This window comes from Patiria miniata, unplaced genomic scaffold (assembly GCF_015706575.1).
Source record: "Patiria miniata isolate m_02_andy unplaced genomic scaffold, ASM1570657v1 HiC_scaffold_27, whole genome shotgun sequence".
Taxonomy (NCBI): domain Eukaryota; kingdom Metazoa; phylum Echinodermata; class Asteroidea; order Valvatida; family Asterinidae; genus Patiria; species Patiria miniata.
In genome coordinates, this window is record NW_024037066.1 from 8,275,547 (window position 1) to 8,300,253 (window position 24,707).

The following is a 24,707-nucleotide window of genomic DNA, read 5'->3' on the forward strand; positions in this document are numbered from 1 at the left end:
TAAATAAATAAAATGTCATTCACTTTTCATGATTTTTTGCAGGATGCTAGACTAACTTGAAGAAGTTTTTAATTAATAATCACAACAAAAATGAATATATTTTCAGATTTCAGGCTTGCTCTGATCTAGTGGGAAATAACTAGCTCAGTACTTTTTCTTATCATTCTGCAAACCTGGATATATTTTAAAAAATAAATAAAAAATATACCAGTAAACAAAACACAATACAGGTTTGAATACCCAGTGTGTACACTGTAATGAAATGTGTGGTTTCTTCTTGTTGGCTGCATAATGATCCTAGAACCATGCATTAGAGGACAGACAACCTGAACAGCAGAACTCATTACTAATTACATTCACGGTACTGCAAGGCAATTGCCACTATGTGCTAGTGCTACATGTATTATTCAGTCATTAGTGAACAAAGCTCAAGTAACGATCAACCAATTGAGCAAGAAGTGTGACAAAGCGTTCCTCCCAAGAGCAATTTACATGAGAAGGAGGGTGAACCTTGCTTTAATAATGCAAAATGGGAGCTTAATGACCTAGGGACAATGTCAGACTTCAGAGACTTTCTAAGCACAGAATACATGTATATTCGCTTAAAGGGAAGACACAACATTTGCAAACATCAAAAAACGAAATGATCAAATTATCACGAAATACCTTACTAGATTGTTAGGGAATGAGAGTCTAAAGCATCCTGTAATATCGTGGCTCCTGGTATTACCAGAAGGAGAAAACTGGCTTCTTTTTTTACAAAACTGCTCCTAATATTTCATATTTTAGTTATTCTGCATTTTCTTTGCAATTGATTACACACCTGTGAAGGGGTACAAGCCTGCCAGACTGATTCTCTGACCTTACAATTCCCCAAAGTCTACAAATTGCTCCGTTTCATCTTAAGTGGGGTCGGGGAACCAGACTACAAGAACAAGGTTGGTTTTCTTGGTTTTTCCAGCATCTACAAGCCCAAAACGTGAAACAACAGTTTAACAATATTTGCTATAACATACTAATCCTCCAAATGCATTTATTTCTGAAAATTGCAACAAGAGCAAATGTTGTACATTCCCTTTAACATGTTTAACAAATGCAAAATGTAACAAGGTAAATTGCTGGTGCCTGCTTCACAATTTGACTTTTGCTCAGCCCAAAGCAGAATTAGCAGATAATTGGTCCTGGCTGTTATTACCACCAATTTGCAAATGTGGATAGTCTACCGCGTAAGAATCTTTCTTGATATCTTCAGATCCTGGAAAAAAATTCCTCCTCCGGATCACAATTGCTGATGTACAGAATGGGCCTTATGTACAAGTTGGCCATTTTTGTTGTGTTCCCTGAATGTATTTCATAAATTGTGAACTGTTGAATGGGATGGTGCCAGACTATTTATTCACTATAGCCTCACTTTAATTATTTTTTTTAACATGTTTAAATGTGGCTAAAAACATTAGAGTATGTTTAATCACAAATTTTAAATTATTCATCAGAGCAGACTGGTATTAATTTGTAACATCATTGCTTTCGTTTCTCTACACAGGTTCTAAACATGAAGATTTCACCTCACTCTCCGGCCCACTCGTGAATAAGGCCCATACAGAGAGCTGCCGATACACCAGACAAACATGCTTAGAACATGAGTTGCATTGCACACTGACTAGCAACATCAATATTGACATGGACAATTTAACTTAAAAATAAAAGAAATGAACATTTTGTGGGCCCAAGCTCACCTTGTGAATATGAGGCACAGGACAGTGCAGAGAAGAATCATCAACTGTTGCGATAAGGCAGAGTGGGGCTTTTGCATTACCCGATGAAGATCATTCTAAAAAAAAAAAAAAGAACAGTTATTTGAAAATAAGAAACATTTTCCTCCAAGTTTAAATCTTTTTGCTGCTTTTTTTTACTAGTTATTATTATTATTTTTCTTGGTAAAAATAAAGCCAAGGATATGCCAAAAGTCAGAAAACGGAAGAAATCTTGCAGAAGAAAATAATGGAATATTTAGTTTTCAGAGGAGGGGGATAATCCCACAAATGAATACCTAAAGGAAAAATTATAACAGTTTAATATATTGTACATATTAAATATACTAGAAATCAGCTCTTCTTGTTTTTGCATCTTAAAATCTCTGTACATCTGCTCTTGACAAAAACAAGATTGAATGCAGCAATCACTATGGAAGCTCCATTTGTGTTCCACTTCATCAGTCTTTTCAGTTCCTTTTGAGCCGTGTTCTGTCACATGGTATAGTGGACGGGTCATTTCATGGTTTGATGAGCTGTCAAAAATTGCTCGCTCAGTCAGAAAAACGAATCAAGAAAAATAGCAGCTGTGTGCGTGCGTCTACTCACAAACAAATTTTGTAGCAGGTTCTTGGCGAGCCAGCAGTTGAGAAAGACGGGAATGAAGAGATTCCGAAGGGGCTCCCAAAAAATCTGCAGCATGGCAAAACAAAAAAACATTTCAATTCCTGGTTTTTTTTTTTTTTTTTTTTTTACATTTACATACATTTGTACATTGTAAACAATGAAGCAAAGACATGTAATTAACTGCTGCAGGATATGAAACCCCTCACCACAAAATGAGCATTCGGTCGGACTTTTTAAGAATTTAAGATGTTTTCATTTCTGGATTCTGCAGAACAAGAGCTTTGTAACTGCATGACATTTGGGGGTACTTAATTCTGTAGTGGAAATAAAGACAGCCAACTTGAAATAATACATTCAAATATAAACTAAAAACATTCCTACTTAGTTCTCAGAGTGCCTGATTCATTATTACGTTCAGTTGGTTTACCCGTTTTTTAAAATGCTTTTATTTGTCGTGTCTGCTTTGTTTAACCGTTATACATGTCTATTTAATTTTGATATTTTGTCTAAATTCTATAATAAGCTTTGTTTGTCTAGTTTTGTCTTGTATTGTTGGGCACATCCACCACAAGCTTCGGCTTTTTGGGATGATGCCTACACAGAGTGAAAATATATGTTTTATTGAACTAAATTGAACAAAATAAAAGTAAAAACAAAACAAACATTACTTTTTTTGTTGTATAGTTAAAACTACTTTTTATATTTATGGCTTGTTGTTTTCACGTATGCCAGTCAGTTTGGAGAACCCCTAGACAGAAACAATGTTTCTTTTGGGCAATCCTTCGGGAGCTGAATGGTATTTTGTTTTTGTTTGTTTGTTTGTTTATGTTTCTAAAGTTTTGGTTTTTGTGTTGTAACTTTAGTCATTTGTTTACATGTATTTGTTGATTTATTCCCGAGAAATAAAATAGTAGTAGTAGTAGTATAAACAAAAATTGGAGAAAATGGCATTGAAAATCCTGCTGTTGTATAACAGTGAATGAACAGCCAACTACTTAAACTGGATGAAAATTGCTTTTACAAATGTTTGAAACACAAAAATAAAAAGGAAAAAGGTACCGGTAGAACAGGACTTACAGATTGACGTTTACCTGACAATACAGAATCAACCACACCTCATATTTGGCTTTGCCCCACTGAACTGCAAAATGGCAATTTTAAGCTCATTTCATGCTGACAGGTTTAATACATTATGTGCAGGGACTTGACCATGAAGATGAAAAGCCTTTTTCCAGACCCAATGCTTAATGAAGCGTTGTATTGTGCAGTGCCCCTTATAGTTTGGTGTCTCTAAGTAATATGGATTTTTCCCCTCTCTCTAGATCTGCCCGGCAAAACCTGGTAAAAAATAATCAATATCAGGCTGCCTCTCAACTACCATTTCGCTGTGGAAATGAACCTTTGTGATGTTTAAATTAATCTCATATCAGGCTGACAGACAGAGGAAGTACAACGTAATTACATTAACATAAATCCTCAAGGATAAAGTCATACTAACAAAATGCATGTTTATTATTTGGATTCAACAATTTCATTTAATAATTAACTACCAAGGAAAAATCCATTAAAAGGATTCTTTTTCAGGACAGCAATGAAAACACGTAACGATAAAGACATCATATTTTTTTAATTTCGATAATCTTGTGGAACTACCGGTACACTGCATCGCTATTCAAAAAGGCATTTAGCCATCAAAATATTATAAAGTAAGTATATATGCAGACATTTGCAAAGATTAAGAAAACAAATTACAAAAAGGATGAGTTGATCATGTATCATGAAGTCCGTGACTCAGGCCCTAAAAATGTCATGTCATAGGCCCCATGCAAGTGTTTATCGACTTTTTGCTTATTAATTGAATAAGTTGAGCTGAAAGTGGTGAAAACAGAATGAAAATAATAATAATAATACAGTCTCATGGACGTAGATTAATATATAAATCGATTGACCAGTACATGTACCGTACACTATTACATGATTATTTTTTGGTCTTTTGGGGACAGCATTATCAGAAACTAGAACATAAATTGGGTCAGGGCTTCTTACCGTGAGTACAAACGGCACCGTATTCAGCAGCTCCAGGAAAAAGTAGATTGTGCAAATCTGCTGCAAAAGGTTGCCCTAGAAACAGATAGAAAAAAAAATCAAACTGGATTCAAATTACAAACAATCAGTTAAAAGCAAATTAGGCAGTGCATATATAACAAACGCTCAAGAGATGAACTTCTTGTTTCAGGGGCCCATCTGAGGAAACACGAGAGTATTTCTTTTTCATTTGCTGCATCTCTGCAATGATTGTATTTATTTATTCATCTTTTCGCCCCTCATTCTTTATTCAGAGGGCAACCTGTCCTGTTTGCCTTTGCACTGATTTCCCTGCGGTCCTCCTGAGCAAAGAAAGACGGTTCTGTAAAAATCCCAGTTGAGAGGGGGAAAAATAGCTATCCTACGCAGACGGAGATCTCAGTCTGCACATCTGGGTGTCAACATGAGAAATATAATATAGCCCCGACCTAGACTCACACCTTACACTTCAGTAACTTCATCTGTCCACATACAGTCCACTTCCAAAAGAGACAAGGTTTATGCGTCATTGACAATCAGGTAAACACTTCAATCCCAAGACATCTCGTGCAAAATGTCAATAAAAGTTGTCTGTCTGAAATTCCATTAGGAGTTGACTTAAAAAGGACTACTATGGACAGTTTAGATGTACCGTACATGTATGTACAATGTATGTGATGTATTTTGTCACTTCTCTGTTTATAGAAAATGTTTTCCATGATTCTAATGGCTTTATGCTTCTGAAATTGTTGGGATTTTTCTGATGGCTTACAGAAGCAACTGGATGACGTCTTTGAGGGCCTTGCAATGTTATAAGTGCATCATGTACAGAACTGTAGCCAAAAAAAAAAAAGGTGTCATACATGTGTAAAATGAACTATCAGACTACCAAGAGCATCATATACATGTACAATGTACATTTACCAAATGAAAGTTGTCTCTGTGGCCAGATCATTAATGCAAACAATGTCTGCCAGTCTGGCGCTTCATCAAACACATGTTCTAGAAATCCAATCAACCGGAAACCCATTTCAAGAGGAGAAACCATGCATCAATGCCAGGAGATTGTAGAGTATCAGGTTGAGTGTTTCCTTCTGCGTGAGGGTCTTGCTAACTGTATTAATGTAAATATCTTTCATATTGAAGAAGAGAGTCACAGATTACTCAAGTTCTATCTTTACAAAAATTGGCAAATCTTTTATTATTGCTTGAAACTTTTGATTTGTAATATGCCTTGTTTTGTGTATCACAAATTCCGCGATGGAAATTTCATGTTTAAATAATTGATGTGCCTTAATGTAATCAATAAGGTCCTGTATTTTCAAAACAAAAAGCACTATACATGTAAGTTTGCATTATTCAAGCAAATTCAAGGTTGCCCAGTTGAGGACACTTCAAGGATGGGCCCTGGATGACTCCGTTGCTAGGCAACCAAAATCACTATCAACAACAGAAGACAATTGCTGTCTCCTCATATTGTAAAAAGACAATGTCTTTGTTGGAGGCCATTCTCGTTTCCATGGAAACAGATAAGACACGTATGAATGAACAGGAACTGGTTAAGAGCAATTTAGCACGAAAGAACTTCGCTTGTTTACGAAGGTTTGCTCAGGGGGATAATATTGACGTTTGTAGATACTGACAACAGTTGTGCATAAAACAACTGCATATTTGCCATTTCAAACCTTTCCGTCTTTGCACATGAACAGTGCACACAATACTAGGGCCCAATGTCACGTAGTCGGTCGGAAGTCTAAAAAAAACACTGTATTGCTGATCAAATCTGCATGCAGGAAAAGCATCAGCCGGGGACCCGTCACAAGCTGTATATCACATGACGTTTTAGCTGGTAACCTGTTTTCACTATAAAGACCAATTTTTTTTTCACTTGGTATGCTTTTGAGGGTTTACTATCCTCATGAAATGAGCCCATGATGTTTAAACACAAATGAAATGCCAATGGTTCAATGTTCAAAGTCCCTTTATTTTGACAATTTAACAAAACAAACTTTTGAAGTGAAGTAAACTTAAAGGTAATAATACAACATCTGCAAACATAAAAAAAAAAAATATTGATTTTTATGAAATACCTTACTTGACTGTAAGTGAATAATAGTCTCAATTAAGTATGCTGTGAAATCGTGGCACCTAGTGTGCTGTCATTTTTAAGAAAAGTGGAATTTTTGTATCAATTTCCAATGATGGTCGGCTGACCATTGTTGGAAAAAACTGACTTTTTTCAAATACTGCCCCCAATTTACCAAATTTAGTTAGTCCACATTTTTTTTGCTATCAGTTACAAATCTGTGAACGTGTGCAAGCCAGCTAGTCTACTGTCTAGTTCCCCGACCTGATAATTCCCCAACATCTATGAACTGTTCCGTTTGGTCTGAAGTCAATCAGGGGAACGTGACTTCAAGCATGTATTATTTTCTTGGTTTGTTTCCTAAACACAAAACTTTAAACTGGTCAGTGTGAAAACATTTGCTTTAAATTAGCTAACCCCAAACCCATCCATTTCTGACAATTACAGCAAAAGCAAATGTTGTATACTACCTTTAAATGCCCTTCGATAAAAGTACTTTCACCTCTGTTCAACACCAGACAGAGTTCATTCCAGCGTCCTCAACTGTTGGAAATATTAAAGCCTGTACATCAAAGCACTTCACGTATTTTCATCACCATGTGGCCAAAGTGACAAATTCAAAATTGCAATGAGGACATCTTTGAAAACATTTGTTGATTGTGGTTAAAATTAACGAGTTTGCTTTTTTTTTTACCTTGTACTGCAGAAAAAGCAGGAGCAGTGCTTGGACCAGGGATATGATAGCGATGGTTAGCTGAATGGCCCATAGCACAGGGTTACGGTTCACATACAAAATGGCCGCCCTGAAAAACACAGATAGGAAACAATTATTACATGACATCGGAAATAATAACAACAACATCTTTGAGTCAATCTGAGTAAAACAATCTTTGAATGACTTAAATATATGAGACCCTGACTCGGTATACATTGTACAGTGTACCTTTTAATACTGAGTCCAAAGGAATATAATGTGACACAAAAAAAATAGACAGTGTTTTCAGCTCCCTAATCTCTGGTATAAAACTATCAGTATCTGTACCGATAGCTTTAGCTCTGAAAGCCTGTTGCGGACATCATGTTTGAATAGTGGAAGGGAATCTGAGTATTTCATCAGGTTTACAAAAAAATTTGATTTGTTTGCCGTAAGGAGTCTGACTAAGTTCCTGGCAAATACTGCAGACTAAGCACGCATGTCATAAAACTTACCAATTCACTTCCTTCATGTAATCATCCTCTGGCTTGCAGCTGCAAATGAACAAACAGACACGATCAATTTGAGAAATGAGAGACAAGATTTATCACCAAACGGCATGCTTCAGAATTTGGAACTGACCCAGCCTGAACATTTTGAGGCCTGTACATATATGCATCATTTGCGATGGGATTTTGGCCCCCAAAAATGACATAACAGATGAAGATCTAAGTATAACTTTGCATTTCGCAGTTTATGGAGTTGTTTCTGGAAGATTTCTACTAAAGATGTGATTTTGACAATTCATCAAATGTATACTGTCCAAAACTTGACTTGTCAAATTTTCAAGTATCCCCTGAGAAAAAAAATTGGCAATTATAGTGCCAATTTTTTTGGTACATTGTTGATACATTAGCTAAAATTCATTTTCCCCCTTTATTTTTTACAACACGGGGAGCAAATGCCCTGATTAGGTTAGTAAATATTTACAACTGATGATGAATTTTTAATGCACAATACAGTCAAGCTCTTTTCCCCGAGCACCAAAGGATATTTAAATATTTAGTGATGTAAAGGAGTGTGGCATAGTGTTCAGGGTTCATGACTCATGATCAGAGGGACAGGGGTTCAAATCCAGCTGCTGGCCATATATTGTGTCCTTGGGCAAGCCACTTCACCCCAACTTGTCTCTCTCCACACAGGAGTATTTATGGGTACCAGCATTAGCTGGGGAGTAACCTGCGATGGACTAGCATCCCATTCAGGGGGAATAGAAATATTCTCAGTCATTTCATGCACTGAAAACGGAGATAAATACCGGCTGATGGGCCATATTGGCTTGTGACACACATAAAAGTTTTTAACTAGGAATCAAGCATAAGTATCACTGTTGTACCGGCTTACTATTTTGAACGAGTACGAATGTGAATGGTTGGACACACAGTCTGACATCAGTATAAATATTTGCAGGAGAACTGAGACACTTATATTTATAAATACTTCGCACGTTCATTAATTGTACCATTTTGTCCAAATATTACAGTCCAAAAATCTAAATCCCAAGTACTCTGATCATGATGAAGTGTGTGACTTTGATAAGGACTTGAATACGACATATTAGTATTTAACTTACCACATGGACGGGTATGGTGTTGAAGGCATCTCCGTAGCATCGGCCAATTGGTTGGCCTCTGCAGAATAGCTGAAAAATAAGAAACACAATCAGATGCATATTACAAAAAGAACACATTCTGTACAATGCAGGGAGAATGAGTGGGGTAAGGGTGGGGCGTTTACTGGGGAATTCCCTCTCATTTTGTGGTCTGGTATCCCAATCCCACAACTACAGTTTGCCAATATATGGGTCATTCCACCGGGTTGGGGAATAATGTGTGACATATGACCATATTAAGAAAAGCATGAATGCCTTGCTAGCAGTTGCTCTAGATACATAATTTTTGTTGTTGGGTGTTTCACGACTGCAGAAAGTTTGAAATGATTTCAATGTATTTTGCCAAAAATATGAGCAAAAAATGTCATTTTGGATGTAACACTGACACCGTGTCAGTGAAGGGCAACCTAAATTGATTCCAACTAACTAAATGTACTGACTCACAAGGTTATAATAAACCAAATGAGGAGAAAAAAAAAATCAATTGAATTGATAAAACTGTTTATTGAACGTGTGTGTAGAGAATCCCAAAGTTATAATTACAGAGCAACAACGGTAACTGCCTGACTACACATGCAGAGCATGAGACGATGTGACGTTCAACGAGAAATCATTGGACCATAGCCGCAGGGGGAATATCGGATGGCAGTTGAGCATACACAATGCCAAAAGTAATTAAATGTAATTGGCATTTAATTTACATTACGAAATAGCCTCCATTCCCCAGAGGCCCCGTGAAATAATGCACCATGCTGTGTTTATTTCATGTACACAGGGTACATTGTATGTGTACATGGGTACCGGTACATGCATCAATTGTCAATTTTGTGCACCATGCTCATGGTGAGGCCCATGCTCATGGTGACGCCCATGCTCATGGCAAGCCCATGCTGCTCATGGCAAGCCCATGCTGCTCATGGCAATGCCCAAGGTCATGGCAATGCCCATGCTCATGGCAATGCCCATGCTCATGGCAATGCCCATGCTCATGGCAATGCCCATGCTCATGGCAATGCCCATGCTCATGGCAATGCCCATGCTCATGGCAATGCCCATGGCAATGCCCATGCTCATGGCAATGCCCATGCTCATGGCAATGCCCATACTCATGGCACTTGCCATAAAATGTCCAGCAACTACACGTATGCAGTGCAATACATCTAGTCAAAAATTAAATATACATGTACAGTGTAATACATCTGGTGAAGCAAGCAATGAGATATTAGGCGAAAAAAGATGATAGTTCTGCCTCCTGTTACCCTACATAACCCTACTTTGACAGCCCCTACAACATGTACCCTAATTTGTTGGGGGTAAAATGAGGGGAAAAACCCTGAAAACCATCAATTACATGTACTACCTTTTACCCTTACATGCAGATACGGTACCTCCATATGATCGTACACACAAAAATTGCCCCCCCCCCCCCCCAAAAAAAATCCCTACCTTCCGGGGGTACCAGTACCTACCGTTACCCGATTTTCAAAAGCCATGTACATGTGTAATTGGAAGCAAGCAGAACTATTTTTTTTTGCCTAATCCAGTGTTCTTCTCTGCAGCTACTGTACATCAATTACATTGCAGGTAATTTTTGAGAACTTAAGAAAGTCCAAGGCCAATCAGCCATGCATGCCAACTCTGTCAGACAGCAATGTACACTGGACATGTATGAGGATGCTACCAGTACATGTACATGTTGTATTCTACATGTACCTTATGAAATGAATTATGATTTGTGCATATAAATTACATAGATGTATGCACTGTGCAAAAGTGATCACAAAATGTAAAGTCCACAGAAATCATATTACTGATCTGATTGCATGGCATCCAAGATACTGGCCATTGTAAAAAAAAATTGAATACAAGAATTTTTTTAAACAAAATTCAGTTTCCTTTTTTGAAGACAAATCAAAACAATTATCAATATTTGGTTTGCAATTCTGTCATGCATACAAAAATTGCACATCTGCAGTGCTTGTTTGTTGTACGATTCTATGCAGGGGTGTGAGTGACTACTGATAAAAATAGCTGAAAATAGCTGAAAAAGGTGTAAAAAAGCTGAACTTTGGAAATCTCATATACTATTGTACACCGCAAGTGAGAGAAAAAAGCTGAAATCCAAAACAAAAAAAGCTGAAATCAGCTTTAAAGCTGAGATTTCACACCCCTGTCTATGAAGAGATAGAGCAAATATTGATCCTGCATAAACACTGTCACTCACAGAGAGCATTGCTTTCAACTCGCTCGAAAACTAACTTGCCTTTCAATTTTGATCATTTTCCTGCAAGCCCAGATGCTATTGTGCATTTTTCATTAATTTTTTCCCCTTTTGAATAGGGATGAAATTTCAGAAAGCTTGATGACAACTCCAGCTGCCTGATGCACTTCAGGAAATCAGACCTGGCCATGGCACACACTGGCCATGGCACACGTATGGTACATATAATTATATTATGGGCCAACGGACTACAATGTATGAGATCAAATTACAGTTACTTTCCGCACGCACACATTTGAACAAACCTTTAAAATTTTCTGTAAAAATCTCTACATATTTTCTTTTAAGTTTGAAATATTTCAACACTTTTAATATCAGATGACTAGTGATTTGGAACATGGAATACAGTTTCTTGTCAATGTCTTTGACACTATGCCCAACCCCCCCCCCCTCCCTAAAAAAAAAAGAATCTTATAAATCCAATGTACTGAACAGTATGTAATAACATCTTCTACTCCGTATTTTAATGAATTTGGGATATGGGATACATTCACTGTATCTTGTCAATACCTTGAATTTCACATAGATTTGGTGATATTTCCTTCCGTTGGTGATTCAGTATGTGTGCACAGAATGTAGCATCTCCCACTCCCTATTATAAGTACCAGTATTCCTACTGGTTCACTGATGATGATGGATTTGGCAAACTTACAGGACTTGTAACGCACGTCACCAGACAGTGCTCCAAGCTAATCAGGAAGACCTAGTGTCTTTTCATTTCTTTGTTCGTCGTTCTCTTCCTCATTACATGTATTCTAAGATATTTCCCCTCTATTTAGGAAAGAGAACATAAATAATTTAAGAAGCACACTGTTCACATGTACCAACACATATTTTACCTTTTAGAGGGGCATTGGAGCATAAGTTGTATGCAGGTTAAATGTACACGGTGAATCAGAATGATCTGGACCCAAGTTCACATTTTTTTGGGGCAAATATTGAGTATATTGAGGACAAACTTAGTGTGTCATGTATAAATGGTTATTAGCTTGTCTTCCACAGGAATTTTGAATTTTTCAAATTAGTGGCTGTGGTGAGGATTTATGCCATTTTCATTGAAGTGGCACATTTTCCAGTCTGCACACGGAATCGGTTTTGCCCTTTTTAAATGTGTCAATATCTTCAAGTGAGTCAGTCACCATGACTAGGTTTTTATTTGTTATTACACTGCTTCACATCAGTACGCGATTTCAATAAATTTGTTGAACCATGGAACCATGGTCAGAGTGTTTTTTTCTTGCATGTGTTCTTTGCTAGCACTTTTCTTCAAAATGCACATGAAACTTTCACCAAACATGTCCAAAAATACCAGCCTATAATATATCTCATTTGTTTTGATGATTAATAAATATTTGAAATATTTTCTTTAATTTGGGTCCAGACCATTCTGACTCATTTTTTTTTTTTTTTTTTTTGGGGGGGGGGGTATTTATTAGCTTTAATTAAATTAATTCAGTCCTCAGCAAGTTATGTACACTAACATGCACAATGACTTACACTCGGCGATAACCATCTTCACTGCCAATGGCTGGCATTTTTTGTATTCAAGTCACGTAGAAGGGTTGAACAGGTGAATGCAAATAGGAATGCTCTCCCTTCATGAATTTTTTACTGTGTCTGAGAGAATTATCCATGTGAAATGACAAGAGGGTCCCCGGTGCCTGCAGCTCAGCTTAAAGATGCACATTCGGCTATAGATTTAACACAAAAATGTCATGTTTTATATTGGGGGAATTGTTTACTTTGCTTATTTTAAAAGTCTTTGTCACAAGACTTCCATATATGTTGTCTTACATTTATTGAGAACATTTGGAAACCCCCTTTGTTTACATCCGACAATGGATCTGGACCAATGATATCAATGGCAATGGATCCTGATCTAATCTACATATTTCAAGCACTGAATTGTCATGATTGTGAGCCAGGTTGTCAACAAAAGACCAGCACCACATAAAATGTATTCAATTCACTGTCAGATATCAGGTTCCTCACTAGCTTCTAGATTTATAAACATAGGAGAGATCCTAATTGCACAGGCGGTTGGAGAACGTTTTGAAAAAAAAAACCATGCGTGAGTGGAATAACTACTAGCACACCAACAAGGTCTCGATTTTTGAGGAACAAAGTCTCCGCGTGGTAATCCATGGAGAAAAAAACCCACCCAATTTCCAAGGTATTGTTGTGTGACATTTGTATTCTACATTGTACATTTTAAAGCTATTTCCAACTATTATCATTTCGTGGTAAACGCGTCTTTTAGCCCAATTGGGCACTTTTGCTCAAAAGCGCTCCTTTAAGATACATGTTGGCACGCACATGTACAAGTAAGTGGATTCTTAGGGGAGCTGTCCAAGATGATTAGCTCAATGGGAGAGGACATGTCAGACACTTCATTACAAGCTAAGTAATGTTGAGAGGGTTGGCAAACCAAAACAGTCAGAAAGCATGCACGGCCCTTAGATCAAGAAACCTGATTTTGTTAATGGAACTCTTTATTTCCATCAAACGGTCAACTGACTGATTGTTAGAAATCACCTACTTGATTTCTTGATTTCTTCTAAATGACAGCAGTCCAGATGGAATAACTTCACGGGGTGTTTAGTACTAATACGATCTTTAATAAGCTTCTTGATAATAATTGCGTAGGTTATATACTTTTTGGATAAATGCAAATTTATATGCCTTTAACCCTGAAACTCCCTTATCTCTTAACCCTGTAGGGCCAGGGGGTGGGGGCGGCCCCTCAACTTTATCTGCGATGCCCTTGCAAAAAAAAATTTCACGATGAATAATAAAGTAACCATAATTCCAAAACCCTTTGACCAAAACCCTTTGACCTACCGGTATAGTCATGAAATTCCATGGCAGAGATCTGAAGGGGGGGGGGGCTGAATTTGGGGTCCAAAGTGTGACATTTTTCCTGTCGTTGCTACCTTGGTACAATGTACCAACACATATTTTTCCTTTTTGAGGGGCATTGGAGCATAAGCTGTATGCAGATTAAATGTATAGGGCGAGTCAGAATGATCTGGACACAAGTTCACATTTTCTTGTGGCAAATATTGAGTATATTGAATGAAGACAAATTTTGCCATTCAAGTAAAGAATGTCTCCAAACAATTTTTTGCATTTAAATTTGGATGGGCTGGTAGTTTGCTATAATATCCCACTCTTGGAGGAGGACTACATTATGGGATGCACCAGAATTATACAATAATAGATGCCAGATGAAATGTCAGGAACAGGAAATAATGCAAAATTTTAAGTGGACCCAAAGTTTATAAAAACGATCCACCTCAGGGCCCGAATTTCATGAATCTGCTTACCACGGAATTCCGCACTTACAATGACCATTTTGTGCTAACAGTGCTAACCTCTGTGCTAACCCTGTAAGCACAGAATCCTTAGTTACGGGATGTACGCATGTGCAGAAGCCAAAATTCTTCGCTAACCTGTGAAATACGCTTACCGTAAGTACAGATTTTTCTGCTACAGTAAGCAGGGATTTTTCAATAATGGTAAACAGAGCCATGAAATTGGGTCCTGCAAGCTGGGCCCAATTTCATAGCACTGCTTAACAGTAAGCAGAAAAGTTGTGCTTACTATAGCAGATAATCATGCTGCTGCTTAAGCACTATTTCATGGCATGGATGTGCTAATGGTTGCACGCGCATGGAGATTTCCATTGTTGCGTCACTGATTTACATGTAAGCAAAGTTTTCTTCTGGGGTTAAGCGTGCTTTTGCTGTGCTTACTGCTTAACGGTCCCTATGAAATAGATGGAGGCTATGTAAGCACAAAGTCGGCTGTTCAGCAGCGCTATGAAATTGGACACATGCTATAAGTTAGAATATGTCAACTTTTGTTTACCCATAAGGCCCTGCCTGTTTTGGCGATGAGTCCAGCAGGATACGAATGACGTACAGAATGCATGACACCAGCTTGATGATGAGGTTGAAGAGACGAATACGAACACCTAAGAAAATAAGGGGGGAAAATACGATGTTACAAAAATATTAAAAAGGTTCAGAAGTTTCAAAAAGCTTGATTTCATTTTGTTTATTTTGTATAATTTTATGGAATCATTAGGCATGGAGTGGTAAAGATTGGGCCCAAGACCAAGTAACAAAAAAGTAGTGTCCTGTCTGGCCTTTTTTTAAACAAAGGAGGTGGTCGCTTTTTTCTCTCTTAGTTTTTTCCCCCAAGATGGCAGATTTTCCAAGATGGCAGATGGATTCTTCAATTTTCTCGACGATTTTGCTGATACAAAATTGTGTCCAAAGGAGCCATAACCCTTTCTACATACGTGTACATACCGGTACATGTAGCTACAATTTTGTTGGAAGCAAATAAAAGTACAATTGATATGTATAAAAATGTGTCTAAATCTCTCCATGCACCCTTACACCCATCACTAAGGAGTTTACGGGTTCCTATAATACCCATTATCCACAAAACTCAATAAATTGAAACATTTTTATGCTTTTGAAAAAAATGTTTAATCATTGAATAAAAACAAATCACTTGATTTCATCAACCATACATGTAGTCTAGACACTTTAAAGGTGCATGGCTTGATTGATACAGCTGAGATACGTAAATCTGAGTAAATCTGTAATTTAAAACAAAAATCATTTGATTTAAATCATTTTTTAAATCAGTGATTTGAATTAACATGATATAAATCAGCCAACCCTGCTGCAAGACCACAAATTTGCAGTGAAGTCATACGTTGCACTGCATTATGGGACAGTTTGCGCTGCACAAAGTCCATAATTTGTTGTGAAAACTGTCCCAGGATGCAATGCAATGCACACTAGCACTGCCCACTTTCAATCTATCCATGGAAATGTCTGCGGTACGTAAGTGCGCAGGACTTTCAAACAGGGCTGTTTCAAATGTTTCAGCCCCGAAGTTAAATGCCAGCTACATTTACATTGTATAGTGACAGATTGCTTCCTGCTCAGACAGAGGAGAGTGTTGTCCTATGTCAAGTGAGCTCCAATGCTGCAATGCCAATTTATCTTATTTAATGAGGGGGAAGGAGAAAGAGTGGTACAAAAGGGAAGAGTATCAGTCTGTTTCCGCATCACCTTTTTTTCCCCCCAATGCAATGTATTGCCAATTCAGCCCTGCAGGAATTCGCTTAACTCATCAAATGTTGGTATTGAAAAAGTGGACTGTTCAATTGTGCTGAATTGCTGATTGCATGTCTTTTGGCCTCTGAACACGGTGCATTCGTTTACTATTTTTCTAAGCACCGTATCTTTCAGGCTTGGGGAACTGCAGTTAGCAAACTCTGAAGCAAGGCAATTATTTATTTATAAGCGTGATGAACTCAGAACAAATTAGAAATACATTGATCATAATGCTACAATGTAGCCAAAAATATTAGATTTTTTTCTACAAAATGGCAAGAAAGGAACAGTATGGTATGTTCTACCAGTACTGGTACCGTAGTTGTTGGAAGTATTAAAAAAAAAACCAGCGACTTAATTCTGATTGGCATGAACTTCTGGAAAGTAACTCCCCAAGAAAGAGGAAATTCCACTATTTACAAGACTCTCTGCAGAGTTTTACATTTCCAATTAAGGATGCCAGTTGTAAGGAAATCCACCTGATGCTGGGGGGGGGGGGGGGGGGGGGTAGGAGGGAGAGTTTACTGTTCAAACAATTGTGAAAAAATAGGTTGGTCAAATTACAAAAAAGGATAGTTTTAAATATGGACCCTTTTAGAGGGGCAGGGGTGGGTGAGGGTGTACACATCCGGCACAGCCCCCCCCCCCCCCCCCCCCCCCCCCGCGACAGGCCTGAAACCTGTTTACTCAGCATTTTAATATCAGATTGTACCCTATACTCTAAGCAACAGAACACAAAATTCCATACATGTATGAGTCATTGATCAGTGATCACATCTTCGCAGTACCCCGGTATCTGCAGTTATACCAGACACAAACCTGTCAGCTGGCCCCAGGATTCTCAGTGGTTGAGTGCTTCACACATTTACAGTAGTACCGGTACATGTACACGTACCTATAAAGCCGGAGGACATGGAGGATGTGGGTAAAATCCAACCCCAGCAACCTTGTTACTTGCATGTACATGTACGTATGTCTCTTAAGCTCCCCGACAGCACTGGGCACATATGTAGTAGTGCTTACAAATTAACATTAAAGGCACATACATGTAGGATCTTTGCATTTATCCATAATCCTCAAAGTAAACTAGTGAAATATTAATCAAAAGCTTACTTGGATAAACACCCCGTGCAATTGTTTCATCTGGCTTGCTGTCATTCAGAAGAAATCAGGATTTCCGCCACTTCCGTGTTGGAAATATTTACATGTAGAGTTCTATCAACAAAGTTGTGTTTCGTGATCAAAAGGTATAAGACATGGTTTTCCACTGTTTGCTTGAAAATAGTAATTTCCACTGAGCTGAAACTTCAACAGGTTAGGTTTTGAACATTTGTCTTTGGTTTTTGAGTGATGTTATTGTTGGAAACAAAGAAAAAGGGCATGTGATGCAAATGTTCCTACATGTACTGTATGTACCTTTAAATATTACAGTTTTATCTCCCTAATGCAAAATTTCATCTAAAGTTACATTGCATTTTCCTGTGACATTTTGATGAAAGGACAGGGATCGATTCCAAACACACTGCTCCGTCCCTAGATTCTACCCGATCCTCCCAAAGTGTTGCATGAATATTTGGGCTCTCTGTGCGTTATCCTAGGTATCTCCAGTTGGCTTGGCTTCAGGCCAATCTGTGCACCCTGTCCCTTATTGATGTATCGAATCAACCACAGATGTAATATCACCTGCCGTCAAGAAAGCAGTTCTCAGGAGAATCTCTCCAATTGGCACTAATGTCCAAGAGGAAAAAGGCCTGGGGCGTATGATTGAATCAACAGCGAACCTCTCTCGCGGAAAGGACAGGATCAGAAAATTTAGGAAGCTCTCTAGAAGGAGCATCTATATCAGCATTAACATCTTTTTGGCAATTTAAGATGAGTAATCCTCCTCCCTACCACTAAAGTCTTCACATCAGGGAATTCGTTTTTTACGTATGTATCCACAAAATTTGGTTTTGAATGACTATATAGGCTGCTAGAAAATGCCTGTACCTAAAAATATCACATGTAATGGCAAAGGAAGGACTGAGCACATTCGTTCTACATGTAAATGTATCTTGCTAGAATACAAAAAAACCCACGGTACACACATGTAGTATACGTGTACATCCCTGCATGTTGCTTGTCATATTGTGCAGAGTACACATTGTGTACATGATCTTGTTAACTTCGTGACTCCAGCCAATATTTCATGTGTATGCGCACCTTGTGAAAGTAGCCTCTTGTACAATATGTATACGTACATATTTCAAACCCCAAATCCTGGCCGCCTTTTAAAAAAAAATTGGGCATCTGCAACCCTCTGGAATTTTTTTTCTCTATATTTTAGGCACAACCAGATCCACCTTCCGAGCAGAATAGTTCCTGGTCTGTACATTATGGATACTGATTGCGGGGCAGGAACCAGCCTTTGCCTATACCCCGTGAAAACGGAATGATTGTCGGGTTGCAACTTATTTGATATTTGGATGGTAATAGTTTAATAAGTAAACGTCAGCCGATAATTTGCTGTCGATGTCTCATTCAAATTATTTATGTACCGGTATTAATAGGAAAAAAATTAGAAGAGAAATCTATTTTTCGGGATGAACATGATGAAACTAAGAAATACCGGTAGCATGGAGAATACATCTTTAAGTGCTGGTCATCAAGTTTGAAAAATTTAAGAACAAGCCTCCAAAATATTTGACAAATTACAAAACATGTATCGCACCCACACCACATAGTGTCTCACCAAATGTTCTCCCAAAATTTATTCCACCTGCTTGCATTACAGAACGGGGCAGGTGTATATGACCATTTGTCCAAGAAAATGCTCAACAAAAAATCCTGAATTGTATTAAAACCGAAGACAGTGAAGAGTGCAATCCCAGTTGTTCAATGTTCATCGCATCCACCACACCCTGCCGATGTTTCCATTATTGGCTTTTCCGCAAAAATGCGGAAAAGCCTTTCTTTTTGTTCTGATTTTTTTTCTTTCTTCTTCTTCTTCTTCTTCTTTTTTTCCCCAAACCCCATAGACTTTGTACACGTTTATTCTACACGCCACTTTTGCCCTTAAACTTTGTTGCATATCGTTCAAAGTTTGCATAGACATAGTCCATACAGCATAGATGTGTGCGGACGAGCGACGTCATGATGACGTCATCATGGGTCACGTGACGTCATCATTAATATGCATATTACAAAGTCCTATATCTACAGAACTGTCAGTCCGATTGAGTTGAAACTTGGTATGTAGGTGGATCGGGATGTGTTATAGACGAAAATTGAGGTGATGTCATCATGACGTCATCGTGTGATTTTATATAGATTTTTGAAGTTTTGGACCTTTAAGCCATATCTCACTAACGCAATATGATAAATTCAAAATTCTTTTTGTATTAGGTTCGCTGGGCATTAGATAAATGCACAAAATTTGGAAAAATGTGTGACGTCATAATGACGTCAGCAAAAATGCGATTTTTCGAAAAACATATAAGGGAATGTCCGATCGTCTTCAAACTTGGTGGGTGGGTAGATAATAACACTAGTACACAAAATCTTGAATGACGTCACGATGACGTCATCGGTCGATTTTTAAAGATTTTTTTAATATTGCCAATTTTATTCTGCTTACAAAATTCAACACTTTTATTAATCTGATTTTTTCCAAACTTGGTACAGACTAAAACCACAATAAAATAATGAGCACTGCCAAGTATTGTTACGATGACGTCATCATTAGACATGTGACGTCATTGTTAACTTGTATATTTTAAGCCCCTATATCTCATGAACAGTACATCCGATTGGGTTGAAACTTGGTATGGGGGTAGGCTGGGATGTGTTACAAATAAATATTGAGGTGACGTCATCATGACGTCATCGTGATTTTATATAGATTTTTGAAGTTTTGAACCTTTAAGCCATATATCACGAACCCAATATGTTACATTTAAAATTATTTTTGTATTAGGTTTGTTAGGCAATAGGTATATGTGCAAAATTTTGAAAAATGTGTGACGTCATGATGACGTCATCAAACATGCGCTTTTTTTAAACACATATAAGAAAATGTCCGATCGTCACGAAACTTGGTGGGTGGGTAGATAATAACACTAGTACACAATATCTTAAATGACGTCAAGATGACGTCATCAGTAGATTAGTTTACGATTTTTTAATATTGCCAATTTATTCTGCTTACAAAATTTAACACTTTCATTAATCCGATTGTTTTCAAACTTTGTACAGACTAAAACCGCAATAAAATAATGAGCACTGCCGAATATTGTTACAATGACATATTCATTAGACATGTGACGTCATCGTTTGTATATTTTAAGCCCGTATATCTCATCAACAGTGATTTAGATTGGGTTGAAACTTGGTATGGGGGCAGGCCGGGATGTGTTACAAATAAATATTGAGCTGACGTCATAATGACGTCATCTTGTGATTATATATATATTTTATATATGACAAATGCAATATGCCAAAATCAAATTTCCATTTGAATGAGGTTTGTTAGACGAAACGTAAATGCACACAGTTTTGCACAAAACAGAAAAAACATGACCTCAAAAAAAAACATAATGCGGAAAAGCCCTATGTTCTGTTGCAAACAGACATAGACCTCTAGTTAATGCTGCTTACGTGCAGAACAGCAATGTGCACCTGCCATGACATCCTCCAAGGATGCCAATCTGCACACATTTTGCAACTGTGGAGCGATTTCACACCAACCGAGGGGTAAATAACGATCAGGAATTCACGATGGCCGAGCGCGAACGCGAAGCCCCAGGTGAATCATTGTATGAAGTCAGTATAGGAAGAAATAAAAATTCAGATATCGAAAGATTATACACGTAGGTTCTGATGGGGTCTACCCGATGTTCCCCGAAATCCTTAGGATTAGGGTTAGGGTTTAATAGTGTAAGGATTTTCGGGGAACATACATGTAGGTACTCATTTTCATTCATTTCATTTATTAATTTCACAGGTAAAAATTCAAGTACAGACAATAAGAACAGTAAAGAAAACAAAAACATGCACATACAGTTAGGAGAGAGAACAAGAAAAAGAGAAAAAAAAAAGTAGCACCCCTGATGGATTTTAAAAAAGTAAACTAAATTACTATCGAGTTAATCTCCTGATGCCACAATTTAAGAAGAGACAATACAAAAGGACATTACAAATGGACATTATTAAAACATGGCTTACAGTATAAGAATATAGAACTATACAAGCAGTTAAAACTTTAAAAGCACAAATGGGCATTAAAAAATACAGATTCGGTAAAAGAGAGATTCGAGTGAATTATAATGCAAAAGGCACTATAAAATTGAGATGAAAAAACAGGCAGCAAGGTATTTGAATGGGCAAGGCAACTAGAAATTTAAACTGTTTTGGTCAAGGGGACCTCCTGGCCAGGGACTAATAAATGATTTCTGAGAGAATTTGTAAAGGAGGATAAACTATGGATAATTGTATCTTTAATGCAGGCCGGTAGTTCATCCCATAATCTAGGGAATCTGTGAAAAAGAGAATGATGGGCAGCATTGGAACGAGCTCGATGATGGACAAATTTAACAGATTCGATATGTCTACAATTAATGGGAATTAGAGTGTCAGTGTCAACGTCAAATTTATTATATAAACATTTAATAACAAACGTAATTGAAAGGAAATGAACCCTGTTGATTAAAAGAGGCAGACCCAGCTTGACACACCTGTCTGAATATTCAATTTCATTTACAGAATCAATTAAAACCCTTCTCGGCAGACCCAAACAAAAACGGGTGAATCGCCTCTGTACCTTCTCTAGCGTTTTTTGCTGAGTCGAAAGAACAGGGCACCAGACTGGAGCTGCGTATTCAAGTATGGGTCTGCTAATTGAGCGATAAAGTGAAGTCAGAATGTTAGGGTTTCTAGTTTTAACTACTCTACCAATAAATCCGTTGAGTCTAGTGGCTTTGGAAGTGACTTTATTAACATGTGTTTTCCAGCTTAAGTCCCTGGAGATAATAACACCCAAGTATTTGTAACTATCCACATTTTCCAAAGTGTTTTCAGCAATTTTATACAGTGGTTTAGCAGGGTTTCTAGACCTGGTCACAGTCATCAATTTACACTTATTTGGGTTTAAAGTCATACAGTTTAGATTACACCAAGTGTTTATGTGCTGCAGGTCATCCTGGAGTGCCACTTCATCCTCTTGATTTTTAATGACTCTGTACAGGACAGTGTCATCTGCATATTGGAGAACATACCAGTAGGTATGCACCCATTCTGATGTAGCTGAGGCTTAAAGGCAATCATTTGCTTTTGCTGTAATTTTCAGAAATAAATGGATTTGGGGGTTAGTATTTTATAGCAAATATCGATACACTGACCCGTTTAAAGTTTATGTTCATAGATGCTGGAAAAACCAAGAAATAAATGCTATTCTTGTAGTCTGGTTCCCTGATCCAACTTCAGATGAAAAAGAGCAATAGACATCAGGAACAGTCAGGTCAGGGAACCAGACTAGCTGCAGGCTTGCGCCCGTTCATGGATGTGTAGCCAATTGCAAACAAAATGTGGACTAATTAAATTTGGCAAATTGGGGGCAGTATTTGAAAAAAGTCAGTTTCTTTCCTACGGTGGTCAGCTGACCACCGTTGGATATTGGTACAAAAATTCAACTTTTCTTGAAAATGCCAGCACACCAGATGCCTTAATTTCACAGGATGCTTGAGACTACATGAATTATTCACTTACAGTCAACATGGTCAAGTAAGGTATTTATAATAATGTGGTAGTTTCGTTTTTGATGTTTGCAAATGTCGTACGTATATTACCTTTAAAGATGTTTCCTTTAAAGAAGGCTTCCCCGTACTATTTTTGAGTTTCACCTCGAAAAATAGAACACTTATTCACTTTTGAATGAGCTTAAGAAAAAGTCCACCGATGTTTATTTATTGAATTATTTCTTCACAAAAATCAAATTATTGGCTGCTAGAAAATAATTCAGCTGTCTCAGGGCGGGTCCGTTCAAGTGTGCTCAAGGCGCTACATCGTTATTATCCTACACACAGAAGTTTTCCAATCATGCGTGTGAGGTGGCTGTCCACAAAATATGTGGCATTTGACAAACAATAATATCTAAACTTATACGAATAAAATTACATCAAGGATGTTGTTCGTCATCTTCTCGAGATGGTTCACATTATTCAAATATTCTATTTCTGGAAAATGCTATTTAGATATTCGGTGGATGATCCAATATTTTGATAATTGTACTTGACACAGGCCTAACCACCTGTATTCACATGAACAGTGGAAGAGACGTTCCTAAAGTTGTCATTTTCCCGTCCCCTGTTACTCGTAGGCAAATAAGTTCTTAAAGGTTTGAGGAATGCGACATATTGATTGGAAGAATTGATAAGGAGTACACAAGAACACTTGTAGTTGAAGCAAACAAGTATCGTTAAGTGATGACTTACTTGATCTCTTGTTTTTGATGAAGTACTGCTGTAGGCGCTCTTTGAAAGACTGCTCATTCACAAAGAATTCAACTCGAACCCTGAAGAAGAAAAAACACAAAAAGAAAATATGGCTTCAAAATAGGTTTAATTCAAAACATGATGCAGTTTGCGACACACATGTACAGGTATCAAATGGACAATGCAAAAATAGGCTCATTTGTGTTGAATACAGGGGTGTGAGTGACCACCGATGAAAATAGCTGAAAACAGCTGGAAAAGGTGTAAAAAAGCTGAACTTTGGAAATCTCCCATACTTTTGTACACAGCAAGTGAGGGAGAAAAAGCTGAAATCCAAAACAAAAAAAGCTGAAATCAGCTTTAAAGCTGAGATTTCACACCCCTGTGAATAGTACTAGTCTTCTTTGCACTGTAATTGCAAAACATATTTCATGCCAACTTAACCAAAGAAGGTAAAGTGTTTAGTACCAGTAGAATGTCCTGACAAATGTCATGAAACCCAATTCTGAACAAAACCAATTCCTACTCAAGTTCATCACACTAAAGAAGTTACAGTCTGTTGTGCATTGTTGATTTATTAAATCCGATGATTGGAATTTGGCTTTGATCGAATACTGAATTTGACCGATTTGAATTTTGGTCTGGCAAACCTTTCCCGGTAAAAAGTATACATTTCTCTGTAAAGGGGGTGGAGCTGTGGGGGGCTGGGGGAGGGGGGGCTGTGGGAAGGGGGTGGGGGTGGCAGCTGTGGGGGGGGGGGGAGGGGTGGGTGTCACTCAGAGCATCCCTGACAGAATCCCCTATAAAAGTAACAAAAAAAGAGGAAACTCCAATCTTTAGAAGACTTTTTACTTTTTACAGAGTTTTTCAATTTTAATGGCATAGGCCTACATGTAAGTGTGAAGTGAAAAACGAGGAAATCAGCTAA

General features: G+C 37.7%; 1 protein-coding gene across 1 annotated transcript in view; it reads right to left on the minus strand.

The window, feature by feature from the left end:
• The window catches only part of LOC119734393 (potassium channel subfamily T member 1-like), a 49,735-nt gene extending 25,875 nt beyond the window's left edge, over nt 1-23,860 (minus strand). The window contains exons 1-8 of the mRNA XM_038207891.1: nt 23,780-23,860; nt 15,046-15,151; nt 8,856-8,924; nt 7,738-7,776; nt 7,223-7,331; nt 4,425-4,499; nt 2,361-2,444; nt 1,737-1,831 (exon numbers count right to left, since the gene is read on the minus strand). Of these exons, the coding sequence (XP_038063819.1) occupies nt 1,737-1,831; nt 2,361-2,444; nt 4,425-4,499; nt 7,223-7,331; nt 7,738-7,776; nt 8,856-8,884 (431 nt within the window). The 5' untranslated portion in view covers nt 8,885-8,924; nt 15,046-15,151; nt 23,780-23,860. The remainder of the gene's footprint in view (nt 1-1,736; nt 1,832-2,360; nt 2,445-4,424; nt 4,500-7,222; nt 7,332-7,737; nt 7,777-8,855; nt 8,925-15,045; nt 15,152-23,779) is intronic.
• Between the last annotated feature and the right edge of the window lie 847 nt (nt 23,861-24,707).